The following is a 15,541-nucleotide window of genomic DNA, read 5'->3' on the forward strand; positions in this document are numbered from 1 at the left end:
ACTTTGGCTCTTGTGAATGACAGTAAAACAAATGGAAGAGAGAACCGCAGAGCCAAACAAAGACCCACCGCCACGAGGCATTCCTCCACAAAGGGTGTGAGCATGTGTGGGCGGATAGTGACCATGATGTCCCTGAAGTCCAGGGCTGAGATGGAGCCGCTGTGGGCTTGGTCCCGCTGGATAAAAGCCTGCCGAGCATGTTCCAGCTGCATCTCCTGTGGAAGGGAGTGGCCAGAAGAAAGCAGGAAAGCTTGGGTTTTAGATCACACAGTAAATGCATATTATTGTACACGTATATGGGTCAAACACCTCTTTAAGTTGCCTTTGTAAATTAAAAACGGATGCAAAAAAACACAGCATTTGTTTTGATGGGCCCCCTGGTACCGTCTCCCCCTCTCAGTTACAGGGGAGCCGGAGTTTGGCCAGGTTTTACTCTCGTCCCCTCTCCCAAAAGCGGCTTGCCTACTGTGAGGCGTCGCTTGGGCTTTTCACACCCTCCCCAAATCCCCATTAAACCCACTTGAGGGAGAAACATGCAAACATACACACACACGCACACACACATGTGCACACAAAGGCAACGGCTAATCACCAAACTGCTCACTTTGTCTCTCTTCTTGCGCACACATACACACAAAGGTCCACAGGGACAACACCAGGCTGTGGTGGGAATAGATCCCACAAGGCCTTTGAAATTAGCAGCCATTATCAGTACCTGCAACCACAAGTCTACAGAGAGAGGCTGTAAACAAACCACTGCCACCGATGCTCCCTCTGTCTTACAACAAGAAACTCGGTTATGGTAAAAGACAGGGATATCAGAACAATAATAATCCACAGAGAGACATTGTGAAATAGGGCCATGAGCTTGAGGACAGCGAGCTAAAACTAGCAGGTTTGGCTGTTGACTCACTTGCAGTGTATCATGGCCTTCAAAAACGCAAAGAGGCAAAATATCTGGCTAATGTATTTTTATTCATGAGGTTTCTGACATATGGTGACACAATACCTAAAACAACGTAAATGACCAATTCAAGTTTACTTACTTTTAAGTACATATCAATGTATTTACTCACCTGAAAAATCATGCAAGCTTTTTTAAGAACTTTTCTGAATTCTCTTTTGTAGTTTTCCACATACATGTAGAGCTGAAAATGAATCTGCAACAGTTTTAATAACTGATTAATAAAAGAAAAGAAAAGAAGACAAAAACTGTTTTCAGCTTCTGAAAGTTACGATGTGTTGCTTTTCATTTGGTTCTCTGACAGTAATCTGAATATCTTCTGATTTTGGACGGTTGGATAAAACAAGTAACTTGCATAATGAGACAATTTTTCGCTATTTTTTGATATTTAATAGACCAACCAATGAATCGATTAACTGAGAAAAATAACCATTACTCGCAGCCCTACATGCATGTAGCACCAGAATCTTACATATAAAATTATATATTAAGTTATTTCGTTACAGATATAACCCCATATCCTAAAACTACAAAAAAAGATGAAGGAGGAAAAATATTTTGTGTAAATGCCATCATGTCTTCATGCTTCTTAAAGTAAGTACTAGCAGTTTTAGTAGTAGTTTTAGAACAATAAGTTAGTAATTCAGTTCAAAATTAATGATTATGAATTTGTCGAAGAAGAATGGACATTCTTATTCAAGCCACACACATTGGACAAAAAGTGCTGAAGGGGGACTGATTAAATCTTGAACATGCATGGCATTATTCAATTGATTGATTCAGATGTTATTGTTATAAATGGAATTCAAAAAAGTGGTATTACCACAACACAAAACCCTATGAGGCTATGACTTATTGTTGTGTTGAATTTGAGTGATATTTCACTGACAGCATAACTGATCGAACTCTAAATTTGCGGCGCCTAAGAGAAACGACTGGGGAAGAGTGACATTTACACAAAGCTGAGTGGAGACCGGAGGGGAGTAAGAATAGGCATTGCAACAAAAGAGCCAGATTTGCAAAAACAGCAAATGTAGCAGCCATGTGTCAGTATCACCTATGAGCACAGCAGGGGCTTCGGAGAGTGTATAAGTGAAAGGAAGGCAGGGAAACGAAGAGAGATTGACACGCGCAAACACTCCCAAAGTAAATAAGGTGAGATATTTTGGTGTCAGCATCCTGAGTGTCGTGACTCACTTCTCCGGTCGGTTGTGAGTAGGTCAAAACACTTTGGTGTGAAATAAACTAGGAAGAGGAAAGGGAGGATAAGAGATGAATATTTAAAGTCAAAACAAAAAAAAAAGGAAAGTGAAGAAGATAATGTTTTGCATGCATGACCGTGTGAAAATAAGGGTATTTATCTGTGTGTTTGTGTCCATCTGTTTCTCTGGACGAGTCAAAAGCTTGAAAAGCCACACACAGCAACACAACAACTGTGGTCCGTGGGATGGAGCAGTTTATAGTCTCAGCCTCTTAAAACCTTAACTTGTTGCAACTGTATGAGTCGTGCAGGGACATGGTTTTTATTTGGGAGGGGAGTGGGGGAGGCAGGAGACATTAAGCTGTGGGCTTAAGACAGCCAACAAGAGACTTCGGAAGCACTGGCCTTAATTGTCCTTGGATGAGAATAAAAACACATGACAAGCCACTGCTGTTTGTTTGCTGAGATCCCCCCCCCCCACCACCACCACCTCTTCAAAACTTAAACAATAGATGTGAGTGGAGCAGGATTGTTTCTCTCTTTTCCGAAGCTATTACAAGGAGAAGCTTAAGCACAACTGCCCATTTACATGTGTGCCAGTGAGCCCTCTACACAGTAATGTTAAGGGCTGCCCACTGATTCTTGGGAGAGTCAAACATATAATTGGGACTTTTAAAATCTGAGCAATGCCAACAATTCCCTTTTTGAGTGCTCAGGAAAAAGAAGTGGGACATGTGGTGTGTCCCCCTCCATGTAATTCAAGCCCTTTACTTGCCAGGATTTATAATATGGGCTACTATGTGCCACTTCTCTGGACATCGGTAATGCCATTGCCAGAGACAACCACACTGACAGTGCGAGCTGAGCCTTGGCCGGCGTCCATGCGTGAGACGGGAAAAATGCATGTAATTGGTGAGAATCTCTGGCTTCCATCAAGACAGTAATTGGCCAGAGAGAGCCCTTGTGAGAAATATGCGGCGCAAACGTTTTCCCCGATAATCCCATCTTGTAAGCATCTGGCAGTGGCGTGGTTACAATGGCAGAAAAACACAATAAACACATGCATGTACGGCAGGAAGAGGAGGAAATAAAGGATGGGAACATTCTTGGGGGGGGGGAAAACTGGGTGGCAGGGAATTATAAAAGTAACTGAAAAATATTCAGAATGTGGTGTGTTTTCACAACTCCCTGAAAACTTTTATAGCTGCAAAGTGTACTTTTTTTCTGGCTGACATTTACAAATGCTTTGTCTGTTTATAAAGGTATCATAACAGCGTTGGGTAGTAGTGCAATCATAAAGTATGTAGTAATTGCACGGGTTTAAATTCTGATTCAGGAAATGTTGTTGTGCCTATCCTAATTGCCCTGTCATCAATCACTAGTGGAGTAGCTGATAACACACACAGAGTGAACTGCCACTACCTGAATTTTACTTGTTCCTAAGTACTATAATTGCATAAGTAACACACCATCACAGTGATACTTTAACAGAACCTATAATAGCATTAGACCTCTCAAGTATATTAAAATATTTATAATATGCTATACAATATTTTTATTTTATGAATATCAGTATACTGGAAAAGCAAGTGATAAATAACTGGTATTTACAACACTAAATATATTATCAGTTGAACATCACCTGGACAGAGAGGTACAGTAACATGAAAGTCATTTATTAAGGCATGAATCAAAAGCTATGAGAAATGATCAAATACAGAGAGCATAAGCAGGAAATGTGCATTTCATATTGAGCAATGAATGCGGCTGGCTGCTGGCCTGCTGCTGTGAGGAGCTGGAAACCACTGAGTGACTGACTGGGAGAGAACTGGGCCCTCTGTCAAAGCAAAAGTACAGTGTCCACTGGCCACAACGCCACAGACTTGCACTCATGCACACACACAAACACACACACACCCACACGGACAAAAACAAGCACACACAAATGCACAAACACAGACATAAACACAAAAACAGATGCACAAAGTTTGCATGCCGCTGCTCACACATATGGTAAAAGCAGATAAGACAAACACACATACATAGAACCACACATATACAGACACACATGCTGTATGTTCAAACACACACACACAAGGACACACGAACATATAACAATGTCCCAATATCCATGCGCTGCTGCCCACTATGTATAAGCCATCTGGTCTAAGTTAAGTGTAATATAAAAAGCTCATTCAGATACATGGTGAGTGTGGATGCAAACTTGGCACAGCTCAGGCCCTCTCTCCCACCCCCTCTGCCACCTCTCCCTGCTTAGGCCTGATTTAAGTCTAGACATCATATTGGAAAATGGCTCACACACCACAAATACACTTGGAATATTCCAGCTATACTATTTATGGAGGTAGAACTGCATCTCCACCTGCTTCAGAGTAGGTGGAGTAAGGCTAGGTGTACGTCAGCTAATGGAAAACAAATGCAGAAAATATATAACCTCAGTGTTTCATTAATGACTAATCTGGTCAATATGGAGGGCTGTTTTTGAGAGGGAACGGAACGGCGGAAAACCTGCGTGAGTCTGAACGCGCGCACGTTCAATACAGTTACATGACAGGATTGTATGAACAGCCTGTAAACAGTATGGGAGGATAAGGTAAAGTGTACAGGCGCATAAATCGGCTGATACAGATTTACTGGCTATCATTGACGGTTACTGGATAATAGAAATAAGACAGAGTTAGTTAGACAGACTGACCAAAAAGGGCCAAAGACAAGAATGTAGAAAGACAAAGAGGAAAAGACACAAATAGTGTAGGGGAGAAAATGGTAAGTGAGAGACGAGGAGAGCAGGTGATCAACATAAAACCTACCAGGAGAAACTGGGTGAACTCTCCATAGCTGAGCTGCCTGTCCCTCTGTATGCCGAAGTGCAGCTGTATGAATTCACAGTCCCAGCTGAAGGGGATGTGCTGGTGGATGGTGGTCTGGCTGAAGACTTGTTTCACATCCTCTGTAATGGAAAACAAAGAAAAAGACAATCTGCTTTAATTATGACTGAATGACGACAAGTTGCTCTTGACAGCAACATAACAAGATGCAACAACTCAATACGGAAGTGTACCAGCATTGCCTGCAGTGGTGGAGGAAGCATTTTACTACTAAAAGTATCAACACAATGGCGTAATAATCTTAACGTAAGTAAATGTACAGAATTATTATTAACAAAATGTACTTGAAGTACCAGAAATAAACATATTTATTATAAACAGCCAATGTGATTTTTATACATTACGTCATTGGATTACTGTTAATTATGCATCCGTGTATTAGATGTATTTTACGGTTGTAGCTAGAGCTTATGTAAACCACATTACCTACTCTCCTAGTTTGTAAAATTGTCATATTTTAAGAGCTGATGATATGTACATTTTTAATTAGCAAAGAAGCCGCACCTGTCAAGCAAATATATAGGTAAAATATACAATATTTTCTTAAGGAAATGTAGAGGCAAAGAGGTATAATTTCACATCAAATGGAAGCACTCAAGTAAAGTACAAGTATCTCCAATTTGTACTTAAGAACAGTTCTTGAGGAAATGTACTTAGTTACATTCCACCACTGATTTTCTGTGTTGACATTATGCAGAACATACAGAATTTAAATACAAATCGGCAAACAATGAGGCTAAAGCAAAACAATTTTTCTTCAAATAGTTTACAATTAGAATAACAGTTCTGTTGAGGTTTTACGAAATAAGAGCCCACTTTTAAGGCTAATGACCATAAATTAACCATGTATGTACCTTCTATGTACCATCCGTATTCTCCTTTCTATATGTTCACATTTTTATGACAAACAATTATAAGGTATTTAGTTTGCTCTTATAAAGACCTAATCTGTTGGTACAAAGTCTTGCGAGTCAGGTCTTAATAGCATGTGTTTCCTATTTTGTGGTTGCCATTAGAAATTATTTGATTTGGGGGGGGTATGTCAGTGACTGTTTGTGACAAAATGTCAACGTCAATCTCCAGAACGCAATTCTGCTCTGATTGAGACTTAAGTTCCTCAACTCTAAATCAGTGCTGAATGACACATGGCAGAACTTGTTTGAGCTGTGTAGGCTCTGTGTTCAGAAGGAAAAGCCTTTTCGTCTCACTCGTGTTCCTCTGCCTGAACCCTCTAAGCCTCTACAGCCAGTGGAGTGGAGAGACACTGAACATGAGGCCTAAATTACAGCCTTACTAAAGAAACAAAAACAAACCAATAGAGCGACCTGTTTCTTATTACCAAACAAGCTGCGCTGAACGGGTGGAGAAAGGAAAGGAGGAAAGAAACAATTTTTTTTATAAAGACAGAAAGGGAGGGAAAAAGAGAGAACGGGGATATTTACTTCAGCTCAGCCTTACCTTCTGAAGGAAGACAGCTTGTGCATTGTTTTTTCACACTTTAATGAGGCAATAAATATACAGCCTTTAACTCTTTAAAACGAGAGGCCACTCCAGAGCCGGCCGTTTATATTATCATCTTTTATAGACCTGTCAACACTCAGTCCTCTTTAGTTCTTTCTTTTTTTGTCTTTCTGGCAGAGGCACAACTGCATTTCATATGCCGTGTTACATTGCAGTTTTTATGAACTCAACATTCCACCAAATTATGCATTTATTTTTTAAGTGCTAGAAATTCAGAGCACTGTGCCGCCTGTACTAAACAGAAATTACTCAGGTTATTATCAAATAAAAATGGCTTTATAGAAAAATGAAATAAAAAGAAATCAGGGTACAGACATTTATTGCATGGGAAAACAAACGGGCCTTTAATGCAATGTAAGCTGCAGCTATTAATGTTTTTAATAGGTAATAAAGTAGGGAGTTCTATATTTTGTGCCTTTGCTCTTTAATCTAATAAATGGCAGAGAGAAAAAGGGGAGAATTCTGTAATGTATCACAATAAAGCAATTTTGACAAGTCTATAATCTAAGTCTTAAGTTATTTGCGTTTGGTGAAATGTTACCCGATGCAAGTGGCAGACACTGTAGTCAGTGTTTTTACATGGCACGATGTGTATTGTGTTTGTCATGCAATTTTCCACTTGTATGTGAGTCTCATAACTCACAGGCATTGGGATATTCATTAACCTTTGGGAGATGCAGAAAAACAGCAGACCTTTTAATTGCCACCAAGACAACGTCACTCTAATTGATCCTTTTAAATATGAAAATTTACATATGTGCATATATAATAACCCGCAATGATCTTGCACCCTGTCGACAGCAACAATTAAAATGAAATTCACTTACTCTTCCCTGTTTGCGAGCGGGATGTGTGCACTGCATTTCAAATCAAGCCTAATGTGCTAACGCCTCGCACACCTACAGAAGGCTTGGCATTAGACTTGTTTAAATCAATTAGGCAAATGTGAAATAAGCAACGAGTACAAATGTCTTCCCTTTTCACCTCGGAGCTTCCAGGCATCAGAGTAATGCTGCCAATCATGCTCACACACACACACACACACACACACACACACACACACCACAGAGAGCTACCCACCCCCTCCTCCATCTTCATCTCCATCCTTCAATTGCCACACGCCCTATCCACCTCCAAACCTAACCTTATTTTCTTTACAAGCAAGATACAGGAACATGGACAGTATTTTTGTTTGTGGGCGCAACCATAACAAAATAGATGAGCAGAGGTCAGAGTTTGTATGAAAACTTCTTCAGTGCTGCATTTAAGAGGAACATGCTCAGTGCTCTGTCCAGGTTGGCTGAAAAAGTCTAATGTCAAATGCAAAAAAATATAGCCAGTGTTAAGATTTGAACTTTTATTTTAAAGTTACATGATAACATTAGACATCTTTAAAAATCTTCACAATTTCCTTTTCATAAAGAAAGAATGTGCCTATCGCTGCAATTTGGTTTTCCTGATTATCCATGAAGAAGACAAGAGGTAGTATGATAGTTATTTAAAGATCTTGATTTGAAACAACGCACCCAGTAGAGTGGACATAATAAATACCAATATTTAAAAATGAGCAAGAAACATGTTTACATTAGTGATCATGAGTTTCTGGGGTTTGTACTCTTTAAGGATCAGTACATATTTCCAGTTCATTTGTAAAGCGCATCACAGCACCTACCATACACATGCTAATGGTTCAGTAAGACGCTAGGTACATCTGTGCAAACTTCACTACAGTATTCCTTTATCCAACCCTGTAAATCAGAGGCACAGTTACTTACCAAAAGTGGTCACTCCATTCCCTGCTTTATCAAACAGCAGGAAGGCAACCATGAAGAGGGAGTCTGGAGCACACAGCACTGACTCGAATGCTACAAACTCCTGAAAGGAGATCAACCTGAGAGGAGAGAAGGGTAGAAAGAGGATAGGTAGGACTGTAAAAGACTGGTAATTGCTGTCATTTAAGTTGATTTATTAATGAGGTATTCATGTTTCACATTGCCTGTATAAATACTTAATCAGCTACACGTGAGACACTGAGTCTTTGATATTCATTTAGTCATATCATACATAATAAAGACTTACACTAATAAAATTAAATACTAAATTAAAAAACAAGCTATTTTAACACTGCATTAAACTATAAACTCCACTGTAATTACTGCCACACAGTGGCAAACCAGCACACTTAGACAACCTATCAATCTGCACTACATGTAATTCAAGCAGCCCTTTATCCAGTAGTCTGTTATTCCATATGTAATGTCATAAACTCATCAAGTGTGACAGTAAGAAAATAAAACATTTTTAAAAGCTCAGTGTGTGTTCCCAGTCTGAGGTGGCAGCTGGTATAGAGAGGGCCAACTTTACACCAACAGAAAAGATTAAATATGAAGTTTTATATTTTACCGTGCCATTTTAAACAAGTGGACAGGCAAGGAGGGAGTCGGGAGCCAGTTACGGAAATATAATTCCATTCAACATAAACGTAACACAATATGAGGTTTAGAGTGAAAGTCAAAAGAAGCCACGGTGGAACAAAAGTTGGAATGGAGAACTTGATTTGTCTTCATCAACACTGAAACACAAGTTATGAGTTGGAAATAAACACAATGTTTTTCTCTTTATACCACTTCCTCTTTTTCCGAGTTTGTTGGTGTTCTGATAAATGCTATTTTATCTCCTGTTTCTCTGGAGTAACACAAATGCCCACATGCATCATCAACAACAAATAAATAAACATAAACATTGCTATTGTGTGAAATAAATAAACATAAACATTGCTATTGTGTGAACCCACTGAGAGCCCCCATGGGAGAATCATGCTGTGGGGAACTGGACCACGCAGTGTAGCCTTTATTCAGGCCCTGGTTCACAGTTGCCACAAGTCCATTATGAATTCCACAAATGGCTCTGATAATTACAGGAGGGGTCAGTGCTAATGAGCCGTCCCTGAGCATCCATCTATTAAACCTATTTCAATTTCCAGGGGGGGGGGGGGTATGGAGAAGGAGGAGGGGTGCAATGATTACATTTTCCTGTTTGCTATAATTAATTATGGTACTGATGAAATTTAGAGGTGTTTGTTTGGACTCGAAGTGTTCCAGGTTTGCATGTGGGTGCTTATGCGCACCCTTTTATGTGCTTATATGCAGAAAAAAATACTGTATAGATGAAACAGTCTGAGAAGGCGAAGAGCTGTGCAACGACAAAAGTATTGGTTATCAATATAATACAAGGAAAAGGGAAATATTCTTAAAATTGGTGAGTGCCAGAGATGTTCAATAAAGGCTGAAAAGCATGTTTAGATTACTGGATTTAAGTCTTCTGAATGTAGTCTGCAAAAATGTTATTCTTCCCTTCAACTGTACATTTAAAAAAACTATGAGTCCAAAACATCTTACACAAAAGACTTGGTTTCAGTAAAAAATCAGAAATAAATACTGGTATGATGGCATTAACACACTTCCAGAAAATAATAATTGTGTGTGTTGGAGAGCGAGCAACAGAGGAACTAAGAGAAATATGGAGAGGGAATACAAGTGAGCACACAAGTTCTCCTCAGTGGCGTATATAAGTCAGCTTTCGTTCTTTCAAAGGAAAGACAAATTCTTTTATCAACTAAGCGGTGCCATGACGGCCCTGCTCATGGCAAGTAGGTGGACGGGGGCACAAAAGCACACTGCTGCGACCGTGGATCCACTGCTAAAAACAAACACACCAGCGCCACAGAAGCTGCAGGAATATTATCAAACTCTCCAATAATGATCATTCTTTTGTGACAGACGTATAGTACACTCTGAAATTATACCACAGAGAGGTTAATAAAAGGACTTTAACCAGGTACAGGCTGCAGTGGAAAGACTCAGAGAGCACTAGTGTTCCCAGACAGAAATGAGGGGAAAAGTCAGATTTCTTCTTTTTCACACGCATCAGTTTACATGCGCGCTGGTCGATCCTGTCTGTGTTTTCCCAGACGTGGATAATCAGCATATTAGTGTAACTGAGAGGGCTGTTGATCGTGAAGGGATTGGACAATGGTTAAGACCAGGCAGTCCAGACAAGAACCAGGGGGGCATCTCTATAGAGCAAGAAACATTCCACATACTCATAAGCATTTACACACAGCTCTGTAGCCGGGGATGAAGCTTATGATGGTTGATTAGCAGCGCCATGACGGCTCCAAAATGATTACCATGAGAGGGGGAAGCCATCGCTTTCACTATGCAGACACAACCCCAACGAGACGCTCAATAATCAAATCAACTGACGGCATCTTCCAACCATCAACTGCTATGGCATGTGTCCAGGGCTGCCCGATCCATGTACGCAGCCCGGGATGAACTTCGGAGACAGGGCTAATGTGATACTATAGTATGGCATCTCTTCAGTGTACTGTGTGCTACTTACTTTACGCTGCAGGATTTTGTTAAATCTTTAAACAGGCATGTATCAGACGAGAGATGCAATGCACAAGACAAACAAAGACTTGATTAATAGCATGTGCTTCTATAGATGACAGCTGAATGATTTTGTTAGGATGACAATACATTGCAGTTTAAACTGTGTGTGATACGTCTGTCCAGCATAAAAACGGCATACTATATTCCATATATTTTTGTCTGTTTTTTTATCTTATCTTCGTCACCCGGCTTTTATCTCTGTACTCAGCAGGCATCTAAATACACTCCTCTGAACCAAAAGGCTTGCAAACACTGTTTACAAGTAACATAAATGCATGGTGTTGGTTAGGCCCGGCTGATAGAAAGACAGCTCTCCTTCGTTGATAGTAGTGGGAGAGAGGGGCTTAGAGGGGCTTCAATAATCCCCTGTCCCTGGCATCTTGGCATCGTTACTGACAGCCTTCCACCCACCTAGAGCCTGCTTGCACACAGACATACAAACAGACACACCCCAAAAAGACACACACACACCCAGGTGAGTGCTAGCTGCCAGTATCTGGTCGGTTTCTAAGAGTGGACACCCACCAGTCCAAGTCCAGAATGTCCTCAGCAGCTGGCAGACTGCTATTTTCCCAGCATGCTCCCTTAACAAAGTCCCCCCCCCCCCCACACACCTTTTTTTAAACCTCCACGAGTCTATGGGGGAAGTGGGGGGATGTTTCACACTTGAACAAACGCTTCTATCAAAATATCAGAGGGACGAAGGAATAGAGAAGCAAAAAAAGGTAGGGAGTCGAACAGAGCCAAAAGGAAACAGAGGGAGCTCCGATTGCATTATGGTATGTGAGAGAGTGTAAAGTCAGTGATGAGGAAAAGAGGAAAGTCTTCCAACCACCTTGCAGTTCTGTATGTCAGTGCACACATACACAAAACATCTGATTCCTGGAAATTGAGACATCTCCACCCTCTAAAGCCCTGTCTCTCTTTATCTGTCTATCTGTCTCTCTGTCTCACTGGGAGCAGAGAGAGTAAGAGGGAGAAAAATGATTTCCACATAACAGATTGTTATGACTGTCACTATATCCCCTGATTTACACATTCTCGGCAGGGGCGGGGGGCAGACAAATGCATTTTCACTGTTTACGTCCCCACACACACATACACACACACACACACATACACACTCAAACATACACTGGTATCTAAGTCAGATTTCTCTCACACAGACACACTCCAACAGAAAAGTAAGCGAGCATGCTGCCTGCCATCCGACCCCCTGCTAAATCTATTACTCCTGACTCATCATGTTGAAATGGAGTCCTACCTGGCGAAAACAGCAGCAGGCGCCCAAGTTTCAAATATACTACACTCATATACAAGCCAAAAGTTATTGTTCACGAACATATTTGCATGAGATTGGGCAGCCTGGATGAAAATACAGCCACTAAAGTGGTTTGTTTTGTCTTGCGCTCCATTCTTTTCATAAGGTTTGCACGGATGAGCGCTTGAAAAACAATGCACTAGCACTGACGGTGCTGATGCTGCCCCATCTCTACCTTCTATATCCATTTGTTTTGTGATACAGGTCTGCAGAATAATCATCTAGACTCTTTGTCTCATCAAATCATTTATCTATCAAAGTTCAGGAGGAAAATAACACGTCACAAAGTATGAGCATCATAAGGCCTTTACAATGTCAACTGTGAAAAAAAACGAATCACATCTAAACTAAGGTCTAAACATTATTTGGGAGAACGGATAGGGGGACTTTTTTTTCTGTTTTGCCCTCATATCATTTCCATTCCCCTCCACAAAACCAAAATGAGGTTTAGATACAAAGCCTGGGCCATGGGTTCCTAATAGATTTACCCTGATGCCACGGCCACCATTTATCCTGCTCCAAAGCCGCACAATGCAACGGAGTGCTCCTGAATAGCATGGGCAATTACAGTGCATGTGTGTGTTTTTTGTGTGTGTGCGTGTGGCTGCCTTGCTCTCTCTTTTTCCAATTGCAAAACCCCCACTACTCCATCTCACCATACTCTGTGCACACACACACACACACACACACACACACACACACACACACACACACACACACGTACGCACGCACACACCTTAAAGCAGATGTAATAACATGAAACTACGCAGCCATGTGCACTTTGCTCTTTGTAGAAGCCCAGGTGGTTACCATGACAACGTGGGGGTGTGGGGGGTTTAAGTCTTTTTTTGACTTACCCTAACATTTTATTACCCATCATTATGTATCATTAAATACATACATATTAATGTAAAAAAACAGGGGTGATGGGGATGGGGGGAGGAGTAAGTGTGAAATTGGGGATATATCTACAAAGAAGGAAACACCTGAAAGGGGCCTTTGGTGGTTTGATGTCTCTTCGCTATATAATTCAAGTATGAACATCCCTCTGTGAATTTTTTACACCAAAGGATTCAGTCATAGGTTTGTTTATAAAATGCAAAATAACACTAGAATGGTAGACACACAAGATCAAAGGGATGCATAATACATGTACCGATACCTTTGATAAGAGTCTTTCGTAAGCTTACTACTTTGCAGTTGGCTCGATATTAATGAGTGGAGATAAATTTGTGGCTTAAAGAGAGACTCAGCATAGCAGTTTCCCATTCAGAACAACAACTTGTGCCAGAGATATTGTCAAACAGTAATGATGTCAATTCTCACAAGACTCTTGGTTGTTGATCCTCTATTTTTATCATTTTGTAAAAACATCCATGACTATATTTGCCCTCTTTATCTATCACTTTTATGTGTGACACAGCATTTCACTTAATCATTCCTCCACACGTATACTCTACAAGGTGCAAGGATAATCTAATGAATTTCACTTTGAATTCAAAGTGGAACCAGCATCTTACTTTATCATCAGGACACAAACCCATCTTTCTTTTGATCCACCACTCCAGCCAGCAGCTTTGTGGCCTCGTCTGACAAACGGATGTCTGTGTGGGCATGAAGGAAACGGCTCACAAAGTCCTGCGGTGACATGAAGTGCTCGTCATTCTTCTTTATGCTGGCATACTGAAACAGATACAGACACAAGGACGCATGCTGAGCATAGAATTTGATTTTTTTTTTTTTTTTAAAGAAACAAGCATAAATCAAAACACGTGAAACAAAAGGCAAAAACAAAACAGAAAACAAAAAATATATAGGTTATATAGGTTATATAGGTACCCTACCTTTTCAAAAATGGCTTTCAATTCAGTGAGGTCGGCCCTCCTAGGCAGAAGTGCCTGCAAGACAATAAGTGAACATTTTATGAACACAATGGCCCACTTTGCATCGTGCATCGTTTGAGCAACACCGTAGAACAGTGGTTCAGAAGACTGAAAACTCAAGGTTCACTAAGTAGCTTTTTATCAAACTTTGACTGCATCCATTTGTGGAACTTTCTCAGGTGTTATTATTAAACTACTCATGTGACTTTACCTGAGCCAGTTTCAGTGACTGGGGTGGTGATGGCGCATAGATAAGATGACACCTTTGGTGTGGGAGACCTGGGTTCGATTCCCACTGTGAGACATCAACCAATGTGTCCCTGAGCAAGACACTTAACCCCTAGTTGCTCCAGAGGCCTGTGACCTCTGACATATATAGCAATTGTAAGTCGCTTTGGATAAAAGCGTCAGCTTAATAAATGGTGGAAATAAAAACAGTGCCACTGCAGCCACCTTACAACATCTGACACCTGCAAGTGGTTTATGACAGGGATGCCATAGGATGCAGCATAGTGCTAACCAAGGTTACCGGTGAATAACCGGCGTGGGAAGTGCAGGGTGGAAATGATGCTGTCGTTTCGTTTAAAACGAAACGACAGCATCATTAACTTAACGTTAACGTTACTGCGCTTAGCGTCATTGTTATAGAGAGACCTCAGTAAGTTTGAACTGGTAGCCAAATCTACATTAGCTAGCTAACCGATTAAAATAAAGCCTTAGTGTCACTGACAGTGTCAACCTCCAACACATCCTCTAAGCAGGCGGCAAGTTAGCGAGCCCTCCAGACATCCTAACAGGCAGAGACCTCCGGAGGAGACACTCCCGGGACCGAGCACATCACCGACAAGGCTACAGCTCCCCAGAAAGAGGAGAAACTGCAGTGGGAAAACTCATCAGCTTACCTTTGCTGCCATGCTAGAAGCAAGCTCACTGTCAAAACAACGTCTCGTTCACTTCCTCCTGCGTGACGACGTTCCCATGGAGATCACACGCGCCGGTGCAGTGAAAGGAGGATGAATACAGATCAGCTGTGCACGTGGTGCGGGGGCGCGAGGTCAACTGGTCAGTGGCACGTGCACGTCAGATCAATTAATTAATCCGTTCACGTGTGTGTGGGAGAGAGGGAGTGTGTTTCTTCATACTGAATACAGCTGCACAATGCATATAGGCTACATTAAACCTACATTAACACTAAAGTAATTTAAATGGCCTTGCTTGAAGAAATCTGCGGATTAGGTTCCTATAATAAAAAGTATCCTGTATCATTTTGTATGCTATAGTATTT

General features: G+C 41.0%; 1 protein-coding gene across 5 annotated transcripts in view; it reads right to left on the bottom strand.

The window, feature by feature from the left end:
• Positions 1–15,310, bottom strand: part of LOC123976656 (calcium-binding mitochondrial carrier protein Aralar2) — a 46,143-nt gene extending 30,833 nt beyond the window's left edge. For 2 of the 5 annotated variants that reach the window (XM_046058978.1, XM_046058979.1), the window contains exons 1-6: positions 15,159–15,306; positions 14,218–14,271; positions 13,914–14,056; positions 8,371–8,486; positions 4,997–5,136; positions 69–215 (exon numbers count right to left, since the gene is read on the bottom strand). In XM_046058978.1, coding sequence (XP_045914934.1) covers positions 69–215; positions 4,997–5,136; positions 8,371–8,486; positions 13,914–14,056; positions 14,218–14,271; positions 15,159–15,170 — 612 coding nt within the window. In that variant the 5' untranslated portion in view covers positions 15,171–15,306. Of the gene's footprint in view, positions 1–68; positions 216–4,996; positions 5,137–8,370; positions 8,487–13,893; positions 14,057–14,217; positions 14,272–15,158 lie in introns of those variants that run through there. The other 3 variants (XM_046058975.1, XM_046058976.1, XM_046058977.1) reach the window with 3 other exon arrangements.
• Positions 15,311–15,541: the final 231 nt, after the last annotated feature.

Source organism: Micropterus dolomieu, linkage group LG09 (assembly GCF_021292245.1).
Source record: "Micropterus dolomieu isolate WLL.071019.BEF.003 ecotype Adirondacks linkage group LG09, ASM2129224v1, whole genome shotgun sequence".
NCBI lineage: Eukaryota > Metazoa > Chordata > Actinopteri > Centrarchiformes > Centrarchidae > Micropterus > Micropterus dolomieu.